This window comes from Dermochelys coriacea, chromosome 12 (genome assembly GCF_009764565.3).
Source record: "Dermochelys coriacea isolate rDerCor1 chromosome 12, rDerCor1.pri.v4, whole genome shotgun sequence".
In the NCBI taxonomy this organism is placed as follows: domain Eukaryota; kingdom Metazoa; phylum Chordata; order Testudines; family Dermochelyidae; genus Dermochelys; species Dermochelys coriacea.
Genome location: NC_050079.1, coordinates 32892443 through 32904713, shown reverse-complemented (window position 1 = coordinate 32904713; position 12271 = coordinate 32892443). Strand labels below are relative to the sequence as shown.

Sequence of the window (12271 nt, the reverse complement as noted above, 5' to 3'; positions counted from 1 at the left end):
TTCAAATGTGATCATAGGATATGACTCTCCTGTCAGTTAGTTCCTCCTGATATTCAACTGTAATGTTCCCATCCGCATATGTTTATATGCACATCTACAATTTCTCTCTTCCTCTGTCATCCTTCAAATACTTGTTTCGCTCTTAGCCCATATGTGTATCTGGATCTCTTCATTTTCCCGCATAAACATTTCTAGATTTAGGTTTAAATGGATAGAATCATAGAAATGAAGGGCTTGAAGGGACTTTGAGAAGTCAAGTCCAGCCCCTGTGCTGTGGCAGGACCAGTTAAACCTAGACTGTCCCTGACAGGTGTTTGTCCAAACTGTTTTAAAAATCTCCACATATGGGGAATCCACAGCCTTCTAGTGAAGAATCCAAGCTAGTGACAGAGGATGTGGAAAAAGCTAATGTACTCAATGCTTTTTTTGCTTCTGTTTTCACTAACAAGGTCAGCTCCCAGACTGCTGTGCTGGGCAACACAAAATGGGGAAGAGATGGCCAGCCCTCTGTAGAGATAGAGGTGGTTAGGGACTATTTAGAAAAGCTGGACGTGCACAAGTCCATGGGGCCGGACGAATTGCATCCGAGAGTGCTGAAGGAATTGGCGGCTGTGATTGCAGAGCCCTTGGCCATTATCTTTGAAACTCGTGGCGAACGGGGGAAGTCCCGGATGACTGGAAAAAGGTTAATGTAGTGCCCATCTTTAAAAAAGGGAAGAAGGAGGATCCTGGGAACTACAGGCCGGTCAGCCTCACCTCAGTCCCTGGAAAAATCATGGAGCAGATCTTCAAGGAATCAATTCTGAAGCACTTAGAGGAGAGGAAAGTGATCAGGAACAGTCAGCATGGATTCACCAAGGGAAGGTCATGCCTGACTAATCTAATCGCCTTTTATGATGAGATTACTGGTTCTGTGGATGAAGGGAAAGCAGTGGATGTATTGTTTCTTGACTTTAGCAAAGCTTTTGACACGGTCTCCCACAGCATTCTTGTCAGCAAGTTAAGGAAGTATGGGCTGGATGAATGCACTATAAGGTGGGTAGAAAGCTGGCTAGATTGTCGGGCTCAACGGGTAGTGATCAATGGCTCCATGTCTAGTTGGCAGCCGGTGTCAAGTGGAGTGCCCCAGGGGTCGGTCCTGGGGCCCGTTTTGTTCAATATCTTCATAAATGATCTGGAGGATGGTGTGGATTGCACTCTCAGCAAATTTGCGGATGATACTAAACTGGGAGGAGTGGTAGATACGCTGGAGGGGAGGGATAGGATACAGAAGGACCTAGACAAATTGGAGGATTGGGCCAAAAGAAATCTAATGAGGTTCAATAAGGATAAGTGCAGGGTCCTGCACTTAGGATGGAAGAATCCAATGCACCGCTACAGACTAGGGACCGAATGGCTCGGCAGCAGTTCTGCGGAAAAGGACCTAGGGGTGACAGTGGACGAGAAGCTGGATATGAGTCAGCAGTGTGCCCTTGTTGCCAAGAAGGCCAATGGCATTTTGGGATGTATAAGTAGGGGCATAGCGAGCAGATCGAGGGACGTGATCGTTCCCCTCTATTCGACACTGGTGAGACCTCATCTGGAGTACTGTGTCCAGTTTTGGGCCCCACACTACAGGAAGGATGTGGATAAATTGGAAAGAGTACAACGAAGGGCAACGAAAATGATTAGGGGTCTAGAGCACATGACTTATGAGGAGAGGCTGAGGGAGATGGGATTGTTTAGTCTGCAGAAGAGAAGAATGAGGGGGGATTTGATAGCTGCTTTCAACTACCTGAAAGGGGGTTTCAAAGAGGATGGCTCTAGACTGTTCTCAATGGTAGCAGATGACAGAACGAGGAGTAATGGTCTCAAGTTGCAATGGGGGAGGTTTAGATTGGATATTAGGGAAAAACTTTTTCACTAAGAGGGTGGTGAAACACTGGAATGCGTTACCTAGGGAGGTGGTAGAATCTCCTTCCTTAGAGGTTTTTAAGGTCAGGCTTGACAAAGCCCTGGCTGGGATGATTTAACTGGGACTTGGTCCTGCTTTGAGCAGGGGGTTGGACTAGATGACCTTCTGGGGTCCCTTCCAACCCTGATATTCTATGATTCATATGATTCTATGATTCTTTGAAGCTTAACTACCCTTATAGTTTGAAATTTTCCTCTAATATCTGAGTTAAGTTGCCCTTGCTACAGATTAAGCCCATTACTTCTTGTCTGACTTTCAGTGAACAATTGATTACAGTCACCTTCATAGCAGCCCTTAACATCTGAAGACTCTTATCAGGTCCCCCCCCCCCCCCAGTCGTCTTTTCTCAAGTCTAAACATGCTCAGTTTTTTTTTAACCTTTCCTCATAGGTCAGGTTTTCTACACCTTTAATCATTTTTGTTGCTCTCCTCTGGACTCTCTCCAGTTTGTTCACATCTCTCCTAAAGTGTAGTGCCCAGAATTGTTTCAGAGTAGCAGCCGTGTTAGTCTGTATTCGCAAAAAGAAAAGGAGTTCTTGTGGCACCTTAGAGACTAACAAATTTATTTGAGCATAAGCTTTTGTGAGCTACAGCTCACTTCCAATGAAGTGTAGCTCACGAAAGCTTATGCTCAAATAAATTTGTTAGTCTCTAAGGTGCCACAAGTACTCCTTTTTTTTTTTTGCCCAGAATTAGACACAGTACCCAAGCTGAGGCCTCACCAGTGCCGAGCAGAGTAGGACAGTTACCTCCTGTGTCTTACATACGACTCTTCTGTTTATATACTGCAGAATATTAGCCCTCTTTGCAGCTGCATCACATTGTTGACTCATTCAACTTGTGATCCACTATAACCCCAAGATCCTTTCCAGCAGTACTAGTGCCCTAGCCAATTTATTCCTTATTTTGTAGTTGTGCAAATCATTCCTTCCTAAGTGAAGTACTTTGCTCTTGGATTTACAGAATTTCACATCTTGTTGTATTCAGACCAATTCTCTAGTTTGTCAGTCATTTTGAATTCTAATCCTGTTCTACAATCTACTTGCAATCCCTCCCAGCATGGTGTCATCTACAGATTTTATAAGCATACTCTCCACTCCATTATTCAAGTCGTTAATGAAAATATTGAATAGTATCAGACCCAGGACTGACCCTGGGGTGACCCCACAAATTTCCCTGATAGTTTGACAGTGAATCATTTTAAAAATACTTTTTGAGTAAGGTCTTTTAACATTTGTGCAGCTGCCTTATAGTAATTTCATTTAGATCACATTTCCATAGTTTCTTTATGCGAATGTCACGTGCGACTGTGTGAAAAATCTTACTAAAGTCAGGGTATAACACATCTGCTGCTTTCCCTTATCCACTAGGCCAGTAACTCTGTCAAAGGAAATTAGCAAAAAGAAAAGGAGTACTTGTGGCACCTTAGAGACTAACCAATTTATTAGAGCATAAGCTTTCGTGATGCATCCGATGAAGTGAGCTGTAGCTCACGAAAGCTTATGCTCTAATAAATTGGTTAGTCTCTAAGGTGCCACAAGTACTCCTTTTCTTTTTGCGAATACAGACTAACACGGCTGCTACTCTGAAAGGAAATTAGGTTGGTTTGGCATGATTTGTTCTTGATAAATCCATGCTGGCTATTCCTTTATAACCCTATTATCCTCCATGTGTTTGCCAACTGATTGTTTAGTAATTTGTTCCACTATCTTTCCAGGTGTTGAAATTAGGCTGACTGGTCTATAATTCCCTGGGAACTCTTTATTCTCCCTTTCAAAGATACTATATTTGCCCTTCTCCAGTCTTTGGGGATCTCACCGGTCCTCCAGAAGTTCTCAAAGATAATTGCTAATGGTTCTGAGATTGCTTCAGCTAGTTCCTTAAGCACCCTATAATGAATTTCATCTGGTCCTGCCAAACTGAATACATCTAACTTACTTAAATATTCTTTAACCTGATCTTTCCCTATTTTTGGCTTGCATTGTTTCCCCCTTGTTGTTAATATTAATTGTGTTGAGTATCTGGTCACCAGTTAACCTTTCTTGGTGAAGACTGAAGCAAAATAGGCAATAAACACCTCCGCCTTGTTGATGTCATCAGTTATTAGCTCTTTTTCTCTGCTAAGCAGAGGACCTACACTTTCCTTAGTCTTTCTCTGTCTCCTAATGTGTTTAAAGAACCTCTTCTTATTGCCTTCTATGTCCCTTGCTAGGTGTACCTTATTTTGTGCTTTAGTCTTTCTTATTTTATTTCTACATGATTGTGCTATTTTTTTATACCCCTTCTAAGCAATTTGTTCTCATTTCCACTTTTTGTAGGATTTCTTTTTGATTTTTCAGGTCATTAAAAAGCTCCTGATAGCGCCATATTGGCCTCTTACTATGTTTTCTATCTTTCCTTCACCTCAGGATAGTTTGCAATTGTGCTTTTAATATTGTTTCCTTGAGAAACTGACAGTTCTCCTGAACTCCGTTTTTCCTTAGATTTTTCTTCCCATGGGACCTTACCTACCAGTTCTAGGAGTTTGTTGAAGTCCATTATCCTTATTCTGTTGCTCTCACTCCTTCCTTCCCTTAAAACCATGAAATCATTATTTCGTGCTCACTTTCACCCAAAATGCCTTCCTTTTTCAGATTCACTTCCAAGTCCACCGTGTTGGTCAGAATCAAGTCTAAGATGGTTTGTTCCCCCCAGGTTACTTCCTCCACTTTCTGGGACAAAAAGTTGTCCCCTACACTTTCCAAGAACTTAATGGAAATTTTGTATTTTGCCAAATTACTTTTCCAACAGATGTCTGGATAGTTCAAGTCCCCCATTACTACCAGGTCTTGTGTTTTGGATATTTCTGTTGTTTGTTCTAGAAATGCCTTATCTACCTCCACCACCACCTCCTCCTTATTTGGTGGGCTACAGTAGACCCTTACTATGTCACCCTGTTTTTTACCCCTTTTATCTTTTGACCCGGAGACTCTCAACTGGTCTGCCTCCTACATCCTTCTAGACCTCAGAACAAATATCTGTTTTGATGTGTAAAACCACACAGAAGCAGCAATTTGAGAAAAGGTTTTATTAAATGTACACAACACTCCTCCCCCTTCCCAATTTTCTCCCCCCCCCCCCCAGTGCTGAAGATTGTTTGTTTGCAGAGGGAACCAAAGGACTTTAAAGGTCAGTTCCTGGGAACTGATCCCTGAGATCAAGTTGAATCAGAGGAGGCCAAATTTCTGACATTCAGGGAAAACATTTTAAAAATATATATGAGAACTTATTTTCACCCCCTACAAATGAAACATAATTCATATTAATATAAACATCCAAAATTAGAAAAAAAAAACCCCTGGAAAGCCAATCCCTAGGTCAGCCCTTCCAGTCTCCTGATAATTTTTGTTGCTCCTCTCTAAATTTGTCAATACTTCTTTTGTAAAGATGTGCTCAGAAGCTGATTAGATTAACAGAATTCCTGGGTTCTCTGATATGATGCCTGTGCAGCCTAAAATTCTATTAGCTTTTCTACTATTCCATGGAGCATATTTGTCTCTAATTTGTAGTTCACTATCAGACTCTTAAGTCTCTTTTGGCATTATAGTTTTTCACACTTCTCATTGAATATCTGTGTTCTAGATTGTTTTCCTACAGATGTTTAAACATACATAAATAGACGTAGCATACTTATTGATAATCACACAGGACAAGCACAAAATCTGCTTCTTGGGCTACACAAATGTGTATTTTCTAGCAATGTTCCAAAGTGAATATCATTTTGGTCCAGTTCATGGCAGTGTTTTTTAAGCAGAAGTCCCCACTGAACTCAGTATAATATATTCTTTTATTACTTTCTGTCTGTTTCCAGACTCTGTAGGGTCCCATGTACTATTTCTCTGGTATTTTCACCTTTCTGCCACTTATTATAATTTGTGAAATTCATTAAAATGTAGTTTATTTTGTCTTCCTGACCAAATCCAGCACTGATTCCTGTAGTGGCCCTGTAGATATCTTCCCCAACTCAATACACTGCTGTTTATCATTAACTTTTCTTTTATGGCCCTTCAACCAGTTTTCATTTGACAGGAAATTATTCCAACGCAAGTCCTATTTGAATTAATGATTTAATGTTATGAGCAAAACTTCACAAGATCAGATCCAGATCCTCAGCTGGTGTAAATCAGCCAAATCACCAATTTAAGCCAGCTGAGGCTCGGTCCTGCATCTACTGCTTTGATGAAATCCAAATATATTAAAACTACTGCTTTCTCTAGATTGCAAGGGTTTTTTTTATTTTGTTTTGGTTTTTTTTACTACAAAATTAGCTATCAGGTTTGTCTGGCAAGATTTCCCTTTTATAAACCTATATAAAATGTACTTAAATTGCGCAAAAAAAAATTAGACTACTATCTTTCTCAGAGCTTAGTTGGGTTATTCCCCCCCACCCCCTTCTTACAAATGGGAGTTTTTAAAGACTTCTCTCTAAACTTTGCTTATATTCAGGAAGACTCAGTGAATTGGGAATTTATCTCTAAACTCATCTACAGATGACTTCTATAAATCAATGGAAGTACCAGGTTTAAAAATTCAAATTTCATGTATTTATTTGAAATTGTAACAGTCCATTTGCTTGCTTGCTTGGTTTATTTATTTAAAAAGAGAAACATTCTCTAAAAATGTTACAATGAGCAAAACATTCTAAATCCCTGCTATCATTTTTCTAACTATTCTGCAGTGATTACTTTTGGTGACCTTGTTAATTATACATTTATTTCTATTATTTATTGATACTTCAACACCCCTGTAAGCACACTGAGTCCTTTCCAGTAAAAGGATATCTGATAAATTATATGGGGATGATAAATCCAGTGGAGTGATAGGGCAATACTTGTGATTGAAGTCTGCCATAAGAAGCAATCTGTCTGCTAGGAGAATAATACAGATAGCCGTCAACTTGTACCTGACATATTTCATGAGAAGAAGCATGCAAGTAAACCAGTGATGTGACATATATCCATAACACTACAAGCACTGCATTTTTTTTTCGTGGCTAAAAGAATGACCGTTGATACTTCATATGTGTACCTCCACTTCCAGTTTTTGACTCGTAATGCATATGGAGTAGTTTTGTCAATCTTTACCAAAGCCATTAGCAATCTAGAATATATTTTCTCATCTATTCTTCTGCTTTTTAACTCAGTAAATAATTAATCCCCAGAAGTATTGTTACCCTAACTAGGAAGAATAAAAACAATGGATTAACCATGTTCCTGGGTTTGAAACAGATTTTGGATTACCAAAAGTTGTTGAGTTTAAAAAACAATAACAGAAGTATTCTATATATTTAGGTAATAGATTTTCAAAAACATTGGAATCAAATCTTCAAAATTAGCAAATGACCTGCGAAGTTAAATAACCAATTGGTGGAATTTATGGTGAAAATTTGCATGACTCTCTTTAAAAAATGAAATAAAATACCAAAGCAAAATTGCTCATTTTGAAAAATTATAATATCTAGTTAAAGATAAAAGGAAATAATCCCATTAGTAATCTGAATCTTTTTTTTCAAAAACCACAATGGCACTGAGCCAATTTCAATCAATGCAAATCCTAAAATAAAGGAACATAGGCATGTTTTATCCTAAAATCACCTGCATGAACTTCAACTGTGATGTAGTTACTAGCAATGAACTGTGATGTTCCATTTAGTCTTAGTTTACTCCCTTCACTCTTGATATCAACAAGCCTAGTGATAATAACTTGAATTGCATACTATAGTTGAGATTAATCTTTTGTCAGGCAAATGTTTGCTTGGCTCTCCTTTGACACAGCAAAGAACTCTATAATATAACCTTTGGGGTTTTAGACATCTTTAATTAAGTGGAGATAAATAGCGTAAATCACTAACAAAACAGCTAAAGCCCAAAAGATGCCCAGCTGTGGCTGGGTCAGGAGGAATCACAATGGAAAGCAGGTTTCAGACTAGCAGCCGTGTTTGTCTGCATTTGCAAAAAGAAAAGGAGTACTTGTGGCACCTTAGAGACTAACAAATTTATTTGAGCATAAGCTTTGAAGTGAGCTGTAGCTCACGAAAGCTTATGATCCAATGGAAAGCAGAGAAGCTATGGGGAGAGTGGGCCTTTGTGTAATGTATAATTTATTATGATTCTGGACTGCACAAGCCTTGCTGCCTTGTCTACTTACTGTACTGGTGGTAGCGACCAAGGGAGCTCTAGTGTAGCCAGACCACTCAAGTTTTAACTTCCATGTCAGCTAGACCTGTTCTGAGCAGATTTGAGCAAACATTGTTTTTTCCTATGTTTCTAATAGTCTGAAATGAACATAGTAACTTTTAACAAAACCAAACCCTCTTCCCCACTCTCTGTAAGTGCTCTGCATGTGTGTGGTTAGTGCTGGTAAAAGGTGTCAAACGGATAGCCCTGGGGCCTGAAGCTCTGTGTTCACCCACAGAATATGGTCTCAACCCTGCCTAGGAGAAACCACATGCTAGGGACCAGGATTTGCTCCATACTGCATGGCCCTTAGTCTCTTTGCTGAAATTGTGGGTTTTAAACCAGCAAGCTAGATGTGAAAAGCGAGATGCCCTGATCATTCAGACCCTGGATATTAATGTAGCTTTAGAAAGAAAAAGGCTATTTATTTCCTTGTTTCCAGCTTCAGCAATGATCTCTGCTCAACACCAGGAATCCTGTCAGTGCTGCAGATCTGAAAGAAGGAGCCCACCATATTTGTTTGTGTGGTTCATTCATAGAGGTGGGCTGCTGGGTTTCAGAAAAAATTCAAAGGCGTAGGCCATGTATGCCTTGTCAGGAGAATTTTGGGCTCTAACCACACTGCTCAATGAACTTGAACTCCTCTTGGCAATCTGGGGATGAGCTCTCAGGGCCAGCAACACAAAGCGATGTCTGTTCAAAGTTAACTCGGCAAATCTTTGGTTTGCTTCAGTCAGCAGCCATTTAGTAATAGTACAGCCGTCTCATACTTATACAGAAAGTTGTTTCACTCATAATGGAGTGATGGATTCTATATAAATGATGGATTTAATGTAATTTTTATGTGTGGTAAGTACCGTTAAAATGGATATTTGGTGCACTATAGGATTTACCTTTACTACGTTATTCCTTATAATTTGGGCCCTACCAAATTCATGGCCATGAAAAACGCATCATGGACTGTGAAATCTGATCTCGTGTGCTTTTACGCTGTCCTATACAGATTTCATGGCTGAGATCATTGTTTCTCAAATTAGGGTCCAGACCCAAAAGGGAGTTGCGGGGGGGGTCACCAGATTATTTTAGGGGGATCGCAGTATTGCCACCCTTACTTATGTGCTGACTTCAGAGCTGGGTGGCTGGGGATCGCCGGATGTTGGCCGGGCACCCACCTCTGAAGGCAGCACCCCGCCAGCAGCAGCACGGATGTAAGGGTGGCAATACCATAACATGCCACCCTTTCTTCTGCACTGGTGCCTTCAGAGCTGGGCAGCCGGATAGTGGCAGCTGCTGACCGAGGGCCCAGCTCTACAAGCAGCAGCGCAGAAGTAAGGGTGGCAATACCATACCATATTATCCTTGTGGCACCTTAGAGACTAACAAATTTATTAGAGCATAAGCTTTCGTGAGCTACAGCTCACTTCATCGGATGCATCCGATGAAGTGAGCTGTAGCTCACAAAAGCTTATGCTCTAATAAATTTGTTAGTCTCTAAGGTGCCACAAGTACTCCTTTTCTTTTTGCGAATACAGACTAACACGGCTGCTACTCTGAAACCATATTATCCTTAGATCTCCGCTGCTGCTGGCAACGGCTCTGCCTTCAGACCTGAGCTCCTCGCCTGCAGCCACCGCTCTCCAGCTGCCCTTCTCTGAAGCGCGAATTTAAGTATAGCAGTACTGTAACCCTCCCTATAATAACCTTGCAACCCCCGCCACCCCCAAAATCCAGGACCCCTACAGTTACCTCACCATGAAATTTAAGATTAAAATAGCTGAAATCATGAAATTTATGATTTTTAAAATCCTTTTAAAATTTTGAAATTGACCAAAATGGACCATGAATTTAGTAAGGCCCTATTTATAAATATTGCAAAAACTGTGGGTGGTAAGTGTCTAGTTTTGTATGGTACCAAGAGTGTTAACATACGTGTGTGTGTGTGTGTGTGTGTGTGTGTCTCCCAATATGGAAGACTGAGAGAACATTCCGCACTGGATCTTAACTATTTGGAGAGAAGAAAAAAAAAAAAAAAAAGGTAAAATTTAAGGCCTGATGTGCTTGGCAATGGTTTTAGCTGTGTTCAATTATTGGGAATTAATTTCAAAATGACACATTTCTTACTTAATAATAGAATACACAATACAAAACAATCCTAAATCCTAGATGTAGAGTGACTGACTCAATGGAAATCAATAACATCACTTGTACAGAGACACCCTGAAGCCCTGTGAATTTGAGTGCAGGGTTGGGACCTCAATTTGTAAAGAATACAGTGCATGAAAATGTCAAATGGATAATTAAATAAATGCAGTAAAGGATTAAAATGACTTTTTTTTTTGAATTTTTATCCTGAGATACATGATTTGAGATGTGTATATATGTATAAATCCTTGTAGTAGTAATTAAACACATTGTGTGAGAGGTCAGATTTCCACTAAGGGTAGTAATTTGAACATTTGAACAACTACTTCTTAAAAATGCAGGCAGGGATGAGTGATCACATCTTTCCTCTTCTTCCCTTTTTATTTGGGGAGATAATTTGAAAAAATAATTTCCACTGCATATAATAATTAGATCCATCTGGATAAAATTCCAAGCATGGAAAGGTGGAATATTTGACCGCCATACATTTTAAAAAAGAGATTCAATAGGGAACCCCACCCTCCAAAAATACAGAGAAGAGAGTTGCCTTAATTTTCAGATTAACTACATTCCCATCTATTAAGGTGGCTTTCTTTTGCTTTTATGGCTGCATGCTTACCTCTGGGGTCAGTGCATTGTTATCTGAAGTCTGGCTGGAGAGCAGAATGTGTGTGAATCCATCTTCTTTCCGGACCACAATGTCTCTGAACCGACAGTTACTTTCATTTTGACGCACGCTGTACCTTAGTCTCTTATCAAAGACGTAATCTTTCTCCCCGTCCAGTTTCCTTTTCACAGTGCTGTGCAGATTCAGGCCTCCGTTGGCCAGAGAGGAACCTTTCAAATGCAAACAACCAAAATGGATACATGTGATCATGTCTATACCGCCAAAGAAAACAGTGTAGTGTATTATTACCTTGAATTTCTCTGGATGTCCAGATCATCCTATTCCAAGAGTAGGCAAAAATGTGTCCAGCAACCAAATATGGCCCACGAATTCTAGTGTGTCCCCTGACCGCTCATTTTTACTGTAGCAGTTCTGCCTGCGTATCCCAGCATGAAATGCTCTATCATGATCTGAGTAGAAGACCACTCAGATCAAGATCAATCATTGCAAATTTGGGACTAGTAGTCTCAACAGATATGCCTGTAGTGGAAAATGAGAGCAGCTGTACCCTGCTCTTTTATGTGAATTTGGGGTGACCCTCAAGTTCAGGGAAAATTCAAATTCAGTTTTCTTTGGCAAAGCTGGGTATGATTGACCTAGTCCATATCATCTCTTCCTAAGCTACATGTTGTTCCTTGTCTACAGAGCTAAAGCCATTATCAACTCCATTTGGCAATTTTAATGTAGGAACGGGATCCTCAATTGTACATCTCTACAGGGACTCAGCAAGACAGAGCAGTTCCTATCAAACATTTGCAGCTAAGCTAACTCCACGTCCTTATAATTCCAGCGGTCACCATTAAAGGTAGTATTTTACCCATTGGTATCCCACTGTGGTATCTGAGATTATGCTCAAACTAGGATACAACTTGATACAAGGCGCTCCATTGGAGAGGCTGCAAGGAAAGGCAAACATATTTACCAAGTATATATACAAGAGAAGTGCCAAAAAGAGGATAGCCATTTAGAAATTTGGTCACCCTTTTTAGCATACTAAGAGGATGAGGGCTCTCCAGCTAGGAAGCCAGAATCTTTAGCCAGGTTCTTTGAATATTAATCTGATCTTTACTTCATTATATATTATTATGTTAACGTCTTATTGTAACTTTACATAAAAGTCCCATCCCCACAAAAAGGGGGACTAGTACACAACTGTGGTATCTCATACCACTGTGTAGTAACAGTAGATAAATACTGACTTTTTAATTACCTGTACTTTTAACATTAAACTGTGGAAAAAAATATTAATGCTGGTGCTATTTTGCAGAACACATATTGATAGGAAAACACTAA

General features: G+C 40.0%; 1 protein-coding gene across 3 annotated transcripts in view; it reads right to left on the bottom strand.

Annotated features, from left to right (window-relative positions):
• CDYL2 (chromodomain Y like 2) overlaps positions 1-12271 on the bottom strand; it is a 94653-nt gene that overhangs the window by 16067 nt on the left and 66315 nt on the right. For 2 of the 3 annotated variants that reach the window (XM_038368219.2, XM_043495251.1), the window contains one exon: positions 10931-11148. In XM_038368219.2, coding sequence (XP_038224147.1) covers positions 10931-11148 — 218 coding nt within the window. Of the gene's footprint in view, positions 1-10114; positions 10172-10930; positions 11149-12271 lie in introns of all 3 variants that reach the window. The other variant, XM_043495250.1, reaches the window with a different exon arrangement.